Source organism: Cetorhinus maximus, chromosome 1 (assembly GCF_964194155.1).
Source record: "Cetorhinus maximus chromosome 1, sCetMax3.hap1.1, whole genome shotgun sequence".
Taxonomy (NCBI): domain Eukaryota; kingdom Metazoa; phylum Chordata; class Chondrichthyes; order Lamniformes; family Cetorhinidae; genus Cetorhinus; species Cetorhinus maximus.
Window position 1 is genome coordinate 183,270,174 of NC_135879.1, and position 13,436 is coordinate 183,283,609.

At 40.0% G+C, this 13,436-nt stretch overlaps 1 protein-coding gene across 1 annotated transcript; it reads left to right on the forward strand.

Moving 5' to 3' along the window:
• The first annotated feature begins 5,513 nt into the window (after nt 1-5,513).
• syt4 (synaptotagmin IV) lies at nt 5,514-13,230 on the forward strand. The gene is made up of 4 exons (XM_078550666.1): nt 5,514-5,814; nt 6,786-7,621; nt 8,760-8,880; nt 9,212-13,230. Exons 1-4 carry the CDS (start codon nt 5,781-5,783, stop codon nt 9,523-9,525), a joined length of 1,305 nt encoding a protein of 434 aa, XP_078406792.1. The 5' UTR covers nt 5,514-5,780; the 3' UTR covers nt 9,526-13,230.
• Nucleotides 13,231-13,436: the final 206 nt, after the last annotated feature.

The following is a 13,436-nucleotide window of genomic DNA, read 5'->3' on the forward strand; positions in this document are numbered from 1 at the left end:
AGTGGATCATCCATCTCAGCCTCCTCCTGACATCAGAGATACCAGTCTTTAGCCAATTCGATTCACTCCACATGATATCAAGAAATGACTGAGGGCACTGGATACTGCAAAGTGTGTGGGCCCTGACAATATTCTGGCAATAATAGTGAAAGCTTGAGCTCCAGAACTTGCCATGCTCCTAGCCACGCTGTTCCAGTATGGCTACAACACTGGCAGCTACCTGGTAATGTGCAAAATTGCCCAGGTATGTCCCATACACGAAAAGCAAGACAAATCCAACCTGATCAATCAGGGCCCCGTCAGTCTACTCTCGATCATCAGTAAAGTGATGAAAGGTGTCATCAACAGTGCTATCATGCGGCACTTGTTCATTGATAGTTGCGCAATGTTCAGCACCATTTGCGAATCCTCAGGTACTGAAGCAGTCCATGTCCAAATGCAGACCTGGACAATATCCAGGCTTGGGTTGACAAATGGCAAGTAACATTCATGCCATACAATGCCAGGCAATGACCACCTCCAACAATAGAAAATCTAACCATCACCCCTTAACATTCAATGGCATTACTATCACAAAATCTCCCACTATCACCATCCTGGGTATTACCATTGACCAGAAACTGAAGTGGGCTAGCCATATAAATACAGCAGCTACAAGAGCAGGGCAGAGGCTAGGAATTCCGCAGCGAATAACTCACCTCCTGACTCCCCAAAGCCTGTCCACCATCTACAAGCAAGGAGTGTGATGGAATACTCCCCATTTGCCTGGATGAGTGCAGCTCCAACAACACTCAAGAAGCTTGACACCAACCAGGACAATGCAGCCTGCTTGATTGGCACCCCATCCACAAGCATTCACTCCCTCCACCAATGATGCACAGTGGTAGTAATGTGTACCATCTACAAGATTCACTGTAGGAATGCACCAAGCCTTCTTACAGCCTCCTTAAGCAACACCTTCCAAAGCCACAACCACTACCACCTAGAAGGACAAGGGCAGCAGACACGTGAGAACACCACAACCTGGAAAATCCCCTCCAAGCTACTCACCAACCTGACTTGGAAATATTCCTTCACTGTTGCTGGGTCAAAATCCTGGAACTCCCTCCCTAACAGCACTGTGGGTGTACCTACACTACATGGACTGCAGCAGTTCAAGAAGGCAGCTCTCCACCACCTTCTTAAGGGCAATTAGGGATGGGCAATAAATGCTGTCCTAACCAGCGTTGCTCACTTCGGTTTAATGATTTTTTTAAAAAAAAATTAGTTATGATGATATGGCCAAAATCTTCCAGTCTACAGATCGTTGGAGACCAGAGGTGCACGTTGGGACCCTGTGGAAATCCTGATATGCTGACCTGTGTGAGAGTTAACTGGGAAGTTTGAGCATCTGATGGAAAATTTCCGCTGCTTCCTGAGATCCTTTGTGAATGTCTCTGACTCTTGAGTTCTAATGTACTTAGCTGAGTAGTTACCCAGGAAATGATTGACAAAAAAAAACCTAGGGCAGAATTTTGCCATTGGCTAGCTGGGGGCGGGCCCCACTCACCGATGCGTAAGATGATGCGGGATGATGTCGGGTGGAACCCCCGATGTCACCCCGCCTCCTTTAAATTTTCAGGAAGGCGGGGGCGCAGCAAAATCAGATGCGGGCCCATCGACCTGTCAATGGCCACTTGAGGATCAATTAACCAATTAAACGACCTGCCCGTCCAACCTTAAGGTTGGTGGGTCGGCCAGGAGCCCTGGTGGCGAATAGAAAAAAACATGAAACCTCATGAGGTTTCATGTAGGGTTTTAAAAATTGTAATAAAGTTGTTCTTTTTTTTTCTTCTATTTTTAATATTTTTAAAAGTCTAGGCAATCTCCCTGAGGCTGCACTTAACCTCAGGGAGATGTGCGCTCTTTCGTGCGCATGTGTGAAAGCACGCGCTCTCGATTTCAGGGATTCCCCCCGCCCGCACAGGGAGCGCATAGCGCTTCTCCGCAGACGTCATGCTGGACGGGCCTTAATTGGCCCACCCACGTAAAATGGCGGTGCGGCCCTGATCGCCAGCAATTGGGTCGGGCCCACCTGCCTGACAGGCAGAAAATTCTGCCCCTAGTCTAACTCCTGGGTAACCCCAGAACTGACACCCCAATCACTCACACTGATCCCTGGACTATCCCCTGACCTACCCACTACACCACTGAACCCCTGACAGCCCCCCTGACCCCCTGACCTCCCCCCTGATCCCCCAAATACTCCTCTGACACCCAACCAACCCCAACCACCGGACTAACCACCAACCACTTGACTACCCCCCGATCTCCTGCCTACTCCGCCGACCACTCAACTACCCACAGGCCTGACCACCATCTCATCCATCTGTCAACTTACCCACCTACTACCTCCCCCACCAGCCACCTCACCCACCAGCTACCTCACCCATATACCACCTCATCCACCCTGCCCACTTAGCCACTTACCTCACTCACTTACCCAACTACCACTCTACTCATTGACTCATTCATCTACTCACCCATCCATTCAACCATTAACAAATATTCACACTGAATGTTTAAAGTTACCATACAACAGCTAGTGCCATAAAAAAGGGGGTGTGCCCTGACTTGCCCCAGACTCTACTCTGCTGCAATGGAGCTCTCCGGGGGACACTGCACTCCACATTTCTAGTAAAGCAGGGCTTGGAAAACCCAGTGAGAAATGTGGAGCAGTGTTGAGTTGGAGTAAAGTGGAGTGGCAATCCAACGGGTCTATGAAACTACTGGATTGTCATAAAAACATATCTTGTTCACTAATGTCCTTCAGGGAAGGAAATCTGCTGACCTTACCTGGTCATGTGATTCTAGACCCAGGTCAATATGGCTGACCCTTGACTTTCCCACTAGCAAACCACTCAGTTCAAAAAAACTACCACAGAAAACTGAAAGAATAAAACCACATGGACCACCCAGCATCGGCCTACACCCCTAGCACATGAAAGACACGCCCAGCCCAGTTGACCCTGTAAAGTCCTTCTCACTAACATCTAGAAAGTTGTGTCAAAATTGGGAGAGATTATTACACAAAATTAAAATTATGGTATTGAGGTTAATATATTAATGTGGATTGAAGATTGGTTAATGGACAGAAAACAGAGGAAGAATAAAAGGATTCTTTTGGTTGAAATGTTGCTACTAAACGGAGGTTATCACAAGGATCCATTCTTGGATCTCAGCTATTTACAATCTATATTAATGACTTCAATGAGGGGACTGAGTGTAATGTATCCAAGTTTGCTGATGATACAAAGTTAACTGGGAAAGTAAGTAGTGAAGAGGTTGCATTGGAGGGATATAGATGGTCATTTGGGCAAGAACATGGCAAATGGAATCCAATGTGGCAGAATATGAAGTTATCCACTTTGGTAGACAATTTTTTTTTCTTTTAAAAATCATCTTTTGAATGGTGAGACTGGGAAATGTTTGCATTTAGAGGGATCTGGATGTCTTTGTATGTGAATTGCAGAAAGTTATCATGCAGGCCCAGCAAGCGATGAGGAAAGCAAATAATATGTTAGCTTTTGTTACAAAGGGATTGGAACATAAGAGTAAAGACGTCTTAATATTCTTATGTAGACCAGAGGTGAGGCCATGCCTGGAGTAGTGTGTGTAATTTTGATATCTTTAGCTAAGAAAGGACATTGCCCTCAAGGCAATGCAACAGAGCTTCACTACACTGCTTCCCTGGATGAGAGAATTATTCTATGAGGAAAGATTGATTAGATTAGGTCTGTATTCCCTGGAGTTTAGATGAATTAGAGGTGATCTTATTGAAACTTATAACATTCTTAAAGGCTTGACAGGGTAGGTGCTGAGAAAATACTTCCCTTGGCTGGAGAATCTGGAACTCAGGGTTGCAGTCACAGAATAAGGGGTTAACCATTTAAGGACTAAGATACAGAGATTTTTTTTTTCACTCAGAGTGTTGTGAATTCTCTATCCCAGAGAATCATGGCTGTCAGTTGTTGAGAAGGAGGTCAATAGATTTTGGTAAATAAGGAAAATGGGGATAGTGCAAGAAAGTGGAGTTGAGGTAAAAGATCTTGTTGAATGGCTGAGCAGGTACAAAAGGTCAAATGGCTTACTGCTGCTCCCACTTCTTATGCCATTATTAGTTTGAATTGCTGTATTTTTAACAATCTAAAACATTTTATCTTTTAAAAATTGATCTTAAATTGGTCTTCAGTTTTTCGAGGTTATTTTGGTGCTTGTGATTAATCTAGTAGTCCTTTGTGACGTCATCACTGAGGCATTACCGAGATGTGTTTGATCTAATTCCAGGACAATTCCTCTTTTTGGAATGCTGTGATCTTCACTGCGTTTTGAGGTCATTTAAGAACTAGCCGGAACATAAATTGACATCTAACCTTTTCTGGCTACGGCAGTGTACAGTTTCTTCCTGTTTATTTGCAATCTTAATTCGAAATAATTTATGGTTCCGAGTTTAATTCAAAATGCTATTGTTTGAACTGCACTTTATGACTTTGTTTCCATACGATGAAACCTAAGAACAGCTGGAAACGGGAGATGGTGTGAACTCTCCCTGTAAGTGTTTTTTTCTTTTCAAGTATTAATTCATTAGGCCCTCAAGGAACCTGTGACGTTTTTGTTATTCATTCTCAGGATTGTCAAGGCTGGCATTTATTGATGCAACTGAAATACTTGCATGTGGAATATTTTAAGATCCGTAGGAGGGTAACATAACGTACTGCAGAACTGAAGTTAGATGTGCGTAATAAAGGTCTTGGTTTGCGGGCGCTGACTACATGAAATATCGCAGCGCCAATGAAGCATCTGACTCATTGCAAGTCTTGCATCTCTTTAAGCAGCAGATGGTGTGTGTCTGCCCTCGATACAAGGAAGTGGTAATAATTAATGTCCATCTCGTTCCCTGATCAATTGCAAAATGTTGAAGTTTGCGGACGTGGAAGTGAAATGGAGGGTGGGATGGGGTGTTACGTCTCTTTCGGAGAGTCGGTAACGTACAGAATTTGTCCCGAAATCCAAGCGCAGACGCATTAATCATGTTAATTCCCACCAAAAAAAAACTTTACAAAAAAACAGTAAAAAGGACTAGAATCAGACGGCGTCAGCGTTTTACGCCATACAGCTGAAATACGCCACTGCCATTGCATTATTGTACTCGCAAAACAGAAGTGCCCCGGTAAAGTGAGGGAGAGTTCTATTTTATGCAGACACCATGCTTGCAAATCTAGCCGAGCAGACAGTATTGATGGTGTGTGTCAGTCTCTCCCACCCCCTCTCTGGCGCTGAGAAATTAAACCACGCAACAACAAAAAAAAAAGTCCCTCCTATTACTGTCCTCCGAGCTGATAGCATTCAGACTCCAGCCATTTAACATAAACGGATGGTCGGAATTTAAATACCTCGGGGAGCAGCTCAGGAAAGGCTTCGTCAGAAAGACGTCATCCAGCCCTCCACGTCTACAGTGTTTGCGACTCCTCAGAGCTGCAGCGGACAGAGGCAGAGCCAGTACCCGGGGATTCAGCACCTCCTGCACTGTATAATCCACCCCCCCCCCCACCCCCAGCCCCGAATCCACCACACCCACCCTCTTTAATTCGTGTCTCATCTATTTCCAGGAAATATTATATATAATTATAAAAAAGTGAAAGTAATACAGGAACATTCTGCCTGGGAGAGGAGGAAATCAGTGAACTGCGTTACCCTGAGAACGGGTGCCTTTCAGCACCGCGGACAGAGCACGGATCGCCATGGCTCCGATTGTGGTGAGCGGGGCAAGCTTCGGTAAGCTCATCGCTCGCGTGGATAGTTATTGATAATGCTTCTTGTTCTAGATATCTAGCTTTCACTCTGTGTCTGTGCTTGCTGATGTTTCCAGTACAGTGTTGCTACCTTAGGCTGTTTATGGTTTGATGGAGCTCACAGCACACCTCCTGCTTTGGCTCGGCAAAGACAATCTGATGCACAGCACTTTGCCTACGAAACATAGAAATGGTAAATAGTAATAATAATATCTAGCTAACCATATTCTAGTCGTAAGACCTATTCTCTATTCTTGCACCTCACTTATATGCTTGGATTCGCAAGCTTCCATTGGTCTAAGCATCAACTGCTTATTTACATCTCTTTCATTTCTCTCTGCCTCCTCTTTCAAAGTTCTCGATTTGTTTCTCACTGCTCCCCTTCTCGACGTCCGTTCCCTTTTCTCCATCGTTCTTTCAGTTTGCTCACTTGATCTAAGCGTTTTATTTTAAAAAAATCCATATCCATTTCTTTTTTTTTGTAATTTACCTCTTGGTGACTGCAGCCCTGAGAGGGGAGCACTAATTGGAGTCTAGCTCATCGGATTCACACCGATTCGTCTTGTTAATTAGGCATTAACCAGAACAGGCGCTGTTTTTCAGTTCTAGTGACAGGACAATGTGGTGAGACGATATTGATATGAATTACCTTATCTATAAGCGCTTCAGCTACATATTCTTGTACTTTTAATGAAAAATCAACGCATCTCAATTTAGCCCAAAATGACTGTCTACACCCAATACCCTACACTGATCATACCAGACTGGAAATTGGTTTAATTTGCTCCTTTGGACTGCAGTACGAAACCCAGAATTTAAATGAAGAATATGCGGCAGGTGCAATGTGAAATTGTCACTTTAATAAAACGAGCACTGAAGATTGTAAAATGTCCCTTTAACTGTAATGGGACTCAGAATCCCACTGAATCTTTGGGTTTTTTCCCCCCTCTCTAGATGATGTACCGGCAATTGTAGGGATAGTCAGTGCCTTTGGCCTGATATTTACAGTGTCCATGTTTGCATGGATCTGCTGTCAGCGCAAGTCGACAAAAGCCAACAAAACCCCTCCATATAAATTCGTGCACATGCTGAAGGGAGTTGATATCTACCCTGAGAATTTAAGCAACAAAAAGAAATTCGGGGCGGATGAAAAATCGGACCATAAAGATAAAGACCCTTCAAAAGCCAAAATACCAAAGAACTCCCTGCACCTGGACTTGGAGAGCCGCGACCAGAACGGAAATTTCACCAAAACTCACGCCAAAGTCCGGAGCTCCCCAGAAATCGAGAGCGTCCCCGCCAAGGTGTTCACAGACGGTGAGAAAGACAGCCTGTCATCCGAGACTTCAATATCGGACAAGTCCACGGCTCCTTCTGAAGAACAAAACAATGAGGCCAAACTGGGATCCTTGATATTCTCCTTAAAATACAACTTTGATAAGAAAGCGTTACTTGTGAACATTATAGAGGCTCACGGGCTACCTGCCATGGACGAACAGTCGATGACATCTGACCCTTATATTAAAATGTCGATCTTGCCTGACAAAAAGCACCGAGTGAAAACTCGCGTCCTCAGGAAAACCCTGGATCCAGCTTTTGACGAGACGTTCACGTTTTACGGTATCCCCTACGGCCAGGTACAAGACCTGTCTCTGCATTTTCTGGTGCTGAGCTTTGACCGGTTTTCGAGAGACGATGTCATTGGAGAGGTCCTAGTGCCAATGTCAGGAATCGATCTATCAGAAGGCAAAGTGCAGATGAACAGGGACATCACCAAGAGAAACTGTCGGGTAAATGTTTGAAAGATCCTCTTGTTGGGGTTTGGGGTTGGGGGTTGGGGAATGCGCTCTGCTGCTACCGGAGTATAGATCTGAAAGTGTGCTTTGCGGGGTTTATGAAAAAGATAGCTCATCAGTTATTGATGGGAATAAGGGAGAGGTTAGGCTAGGGCCGGAGGCAAATCTCTCATGTGGTACTCACACATGAGGAGATTGAATTTTGAAAGGATTGACATGGAATCCGAAACTGGGCGAGCTGCACAAACACACAAAAAAAAGCGTTAGACTTTGATCAACTGTAATTCTAGAAACGACGATACATCTTATATAGGTAGAATTTTGCAACCTTGTGTAGTATACAGTTTAATATTTCTGATTTAAATAAAAGGTACAGATGTCAGGTGTACAGGCACTTCTTGCAGCTTAATACAATAGCTAAAAAAATATTCTGTTGGAAACACGGGCCACAAGAAATGTCCAAATAATACATGTTCTAATAACCCAGCCGAGAAATTGATCCTTATTTCGCATTAAAAATGGGAAATCAAAAAAACGAATAATTACATTGCTTTTACAACACAAAAATAGACTATTCGACCCAACTGGTCTTTGCTAGTGCTTATACTTAACAAATCTCCCCCACCTTACTTCCTCTAAACCAATGCTTCATTGGTAGAAGATGCCCACCTCAAGTTTAGCACCATTCTGATATACAGAGTTTTACCAGGGAGAGATGATACCCTCTACATACGTCTCGAACAGCAATAAAGGGCCTGCCATAGCCTTAAGCTATATTGAAACAATGTTTCAATGTGCAAAACAAAACTAATGTCCCCAAAACAAGTTGAACAAAAATTGATTATAGTATTAGATGTATAAAATCAAAATACCAAAGTAGATTACTGACAGACACAGCTTCAATTTCCTAGTTGGAAATGTTATCCACAGGAAAAAAATTATCAGTAAGGAACATTTAAAATAGTCTATCATTTTAATCATGGGTGACAAGGTAACAGACAGATGTTGGATCATCTTTTTTGACTCCAGCAGAGGTGGTGTCATCAGGGATGGCAGTGAGAGGATCTATTGTGCAGTGATAACAGTATGTTTCTGAAAGCCTATTCATGTGTTTTCTTTTGTGCATTCACAGAAATCTGTGGGCCGTGGTGAATTATTAGTGTCCCTTTGCTATCAATCTACCACCAACACCCTGACTGTTGTTGTACTAAAAGCTCGCCATCTGCCTAAAAATGATGTGTCTGGATTATCAGGTAATTATCCAAATAGGGTAACCAGTACTAGTACAGCTGGAGCTAAGCCAATTCACATTGGGATCAATCAATCTATCTCTCCATCTATGTACCCAGGTGCTTATCCTTTTATCATTATAACTATTTATTGTCTTCAAATAAATGAAAAGTTACTTACTAAAAATGCACACGTGTATATATAAAGAAGGTTGTGAATGGAATAATTGTATAATAATTTACTTTTGTGGGATTAATGTAGTTGAATCATATGATTATTTGTATACTCTGCCTGATAGGGTAGAAAGTTTAATTATAAATATTGAAATTCTGTATTGTCTTGCTTTCTTTCCAGTTGCTGACCCTTATGTGAAAGTGAACCTGTATCATGATAAGAAACGAATATCAAAGAAAAAGACCCATGTTAAGAAATGCACTCTTAATCCAGTGTTCAATGAGCTATTTGTCTTTGACATTCCATGTGAGGGGATTGAAAACATCAGTGTTGAATTTATGGTGATCGATTTTGACAGAATGATGAAGAATGAGATCATTGGGCGCCTAGTGCTAGGAGCATCGGCAGAAGGGACAGTGGGAGAGCATTGGAGGGAGATCTGTGAGCATCCAAGGCGACAAATTGCCAAATGGCATTGTCTCAGTGATGGTTAGCAGCCAAACCAAGGGTTGGACTTTATTGTTTGATAGGGAAGGAACAAGCTGTGCATTAACCAACCCAAAGCCTTTCTGAAGATTTTTCAATTTATACTAAATATACATAATTTGTACATCTGATTGTGGTATATATTGTGATCTGTACTGTATAAGATGAAAGTGGCGTTGTTCTCCTGTTTGCTAACAATTTTAAGAGATTCAAAGTAGCTATTAGAATGGGTAGGCAAAATAAAACTATTTAATGTATTTCTGCATTTTGTGTGGCTATTCAAGTTGGGGAACTTGTTCCTGGGGATTAAGCTTTTAGGATGTAAGTTTGAAGGAAAAAATTAGAATTCACTGAAACGTTCTACAATGAAATCTGTAATACATTGAATGAACTGAAAATATTTGAAGTAAAGCCATTCTAATGTTTATAGCTTGAGAAGCTAAAAGAAATGAATTATGAGCAGGTCATGTGTTGCCTTAAACATTGAAGTATATTGGAGGGGAGGATCACAGTGGTGGCATAGTGAGTTTGATACTGGCAATTTATCTCTGGATTCAAATCTAGCCTATATTGATTGAGTGAAACTCTCCTCTATTAACTAACAATAAATGTCTGATATGAAGGAATCCATTTTCCAGTCATAAGGGCCCAAAGTATAATACTATTTCTAATTTGGCAGCATAATCTAGAGAGGCAGTAGGAATAGCTGGATGTATCACTGGTGTGGGCAAAGGAAAAATGTATTGTTGCAGTAAGAGATGCTTTCCTGAGATTGAGGTGGAAGTAGGGTAGAGGGAATTTACCATGGAATTAACTGTGCTGCACGTGACCTAAAAATACTTGATAAGGATGCCTAAAATTGAAAGTGTTCCACTTTCAATGCTAAAAGCCCATACAAGCACAGAATTTACCTAGAAAAAATGTTTTTTTTTAAATTGGAGCCACCAATAGCAACATGAATAACAGTAAATCATACTGATAGAGTTCATATTACAGTCATAACTGTTTTGAAGTTATTTATCAATACGGAGCTTCAGTGATTTTAAATGTATTGGTATTTGTGCATTTGACATTTGTGGATGTCATATGTGTAAATAGTACATTTAAACTTTTTCTTATTAAAAGCTGTAACTGGAAAACAGTTACACATTAAAACATTAATGTTGTTTAATTGTGAAATCCTTTTCTTCACTGACAATTTCATGATGAAAATAAAACAATGGTGATCTTGAGGGAAGCTGCTAAAATGGACAAATAAAAGCTAAAATTCACTAAAACTTAGTGGAAACTATTTGGCATACTAAGGAGAAATTTAACAGTATTTATTTTTCTGTGCCTTTGCCAATGCTACATATGAGTATGAAATAAACAATTGATGATGAGCCATGAGATGTAGTTTATACCTCAAGAGTGGGTTGACCTGTAAACTTGTGAGTAACAAAATGGCAGGAAAGGTAGTCAGCTTGGCATATAAATACATCCCATTGCACCTCATGTTTTATTTACATCATACATTAGCTAATTAAAAAAATATGCATTTTAAATGGGAATTGTATAGATAATGGAGTGGTTTCAATGACATCATACAGATTTTGTTTTCATAGTGGTGTCAATTATGAACCATGACTAATCTCCAATATTCTTTGGAGATAATGTCATTATGTGTCAAATTTGGTTTTAAGGATGGACATATTTGATTTAAAAGGTAGGCTGCTGAGACAACAAAATAACCTTTATGTTTTGCCTACCCTATCTTCTATAGCTTCAGGTTGAAAATGTTGCCATTGTTATGAATTTATTTTGCTCTACTTGGAAAACTACATCATACAACCATCTAGCTTGTGTAAATCATGCTGCAAATGAATTGCAAACCATGCATTTACTATGCATGTTTGCTTTAAACTAGACCTCAGTGACAGGTGTAGGAACACTTGTAATATACTTAATGATTAAAATTATTATTGATGCAACACTAAAAGATGCAGGAATAGAATGTGACATCAAAGTCATTAGTCACTATAAAAAATATCAGACAGTGATTATAGCTTTGAGAATGCTATTTGATCTTGAATGTCAATGCATTTAGTGCATTGGATTTTTCTGTCACTGAACCTTATGGTTCCAAGAAAAATCATTGTTTAAAACATTAATGAGCACTCAGTACCATTATTGATTCTTTCACTTTGGATCTTAATGGATCATATTTTGAGTTGCCATATATTGCTATATAACAAATATTGCCATTTATGTTTACTATAGATGGCTTACATCATATTTTTAAGTTTAGTGTTTATATTTTTATGCTTATTTTAAAAAGAAAAGGGCTCAAAATATTTTTAAGCTGCTTTTGGGCACGCACACTGCCAGAGACCAAATTTCTTATCTTTTGATGGACAGATCAAGCTAGGCTCACTTTGGGAATTAGGAGTGCTTTGTGAAAGGATGACCTGTAGGGTAACATTATATGCATTTTTAGAATGAAAATGTGAGAAATGTTAGATAAAATATACTTTTGTAGGATAGGAGTAAGTGATAGTGAGTTTATAATCGTTCAAGAGGACATTTTAGCACAGGTGAATTTGGCTTGGTAAGATTTAACTGGTGAGAACAAATCAGACTGAATCTGGGTCAATGCAGAAAGAAATGTTACCATATTTCAGCCATCTGGCATTATATTATGAAATGCTGAAAATCTAATGCTAGTATGCCAATTCATTACTATGCAGCATGGGATTGAAACTGTCACCACATGGAAAATGATAAGGCTGCCTGAAGCCACATTAGTAATCATGAGTTCTATTGATGTTTGTGCAGCTTAAAGGATTCCTGTTACTGTTGTAGTTCTTTTTTTAACTTTCAAAATAATACATCAATTTAGAATGGAATAAAACCACAGCATTAGCCTGTTTCCATTCCCAAAACAATGATTATCTATTTGTTGGTTGTCAAATTAGGTTAATTTTTTTTAACTTCAAATGCCACAGATTCATCAAGAAACAGAAACTGTGAGAACAGTTGTATTAATATATTCAAACAAAGAATTTTAAAGAACTTATGAACATAGTATAATGTTACCAATAGGCAGAATCATATAATAGCAACTTATGAACAGCTGCAGAGCTATTTCAGCTTTGGATTCAATAACATATCTATTCTATGTATAAACCATATTCGTTTCAATTGCCTTTACTTTTAAGAAGCGTGTAAGGTATTTTAACTCCAGCCAATTAATTAATTTTCACATCATTCATTTCCAGTTCACAACATTGTTCAAAACATTGCAGCTGCAGTTGTAATTTTTGTAAAATAATTTTGAATAATTCTGAAAGATGTAACTGTGTGTGGTTTGAAATGTCGATGTGCTGCAAATTACATACTCAAAAACTCCAGTATTAAGTGGTCACAGCAGTATATATAATTACACTGTGTAAATCTGTACACGTAATATGTTTTGTATGTTGCATTACAATGTGTTTACAATCAATTAAATAAAAGAATGCAAACATTCGCATCATGTGGTAGTAATGTAAATTACGGGCAATGATTGTATTTATTATCTTCTTTGTGCTGTTGATGTAAAATATGGTGCACAAGTTTTTTTTTCTTTAATGAAAAATTTAAATAATACTCAGAAAAATTTGCCATTCTGCTAAGGTCTTGTGCCCATGTGTTTTGTGTGTGTTAAACAAGAATAAAGCACTACATAAATTGATTGTTTTTGCAATAGAAATGTTATTGTACCATGGAGATCAATTTTCAGATCACAATAGTAACACAAAATTCTGTTCAAGTTATTTTGAATACTTATACAGCAGGTAGTAAATATCCTGCTACGAAATACTCAAAACACTTAATTGTTTGATCAGGTTTCTTCACAACTGTGTGTGGAAGTAAATTAAAATTAAGGAGTTTTCTAAAA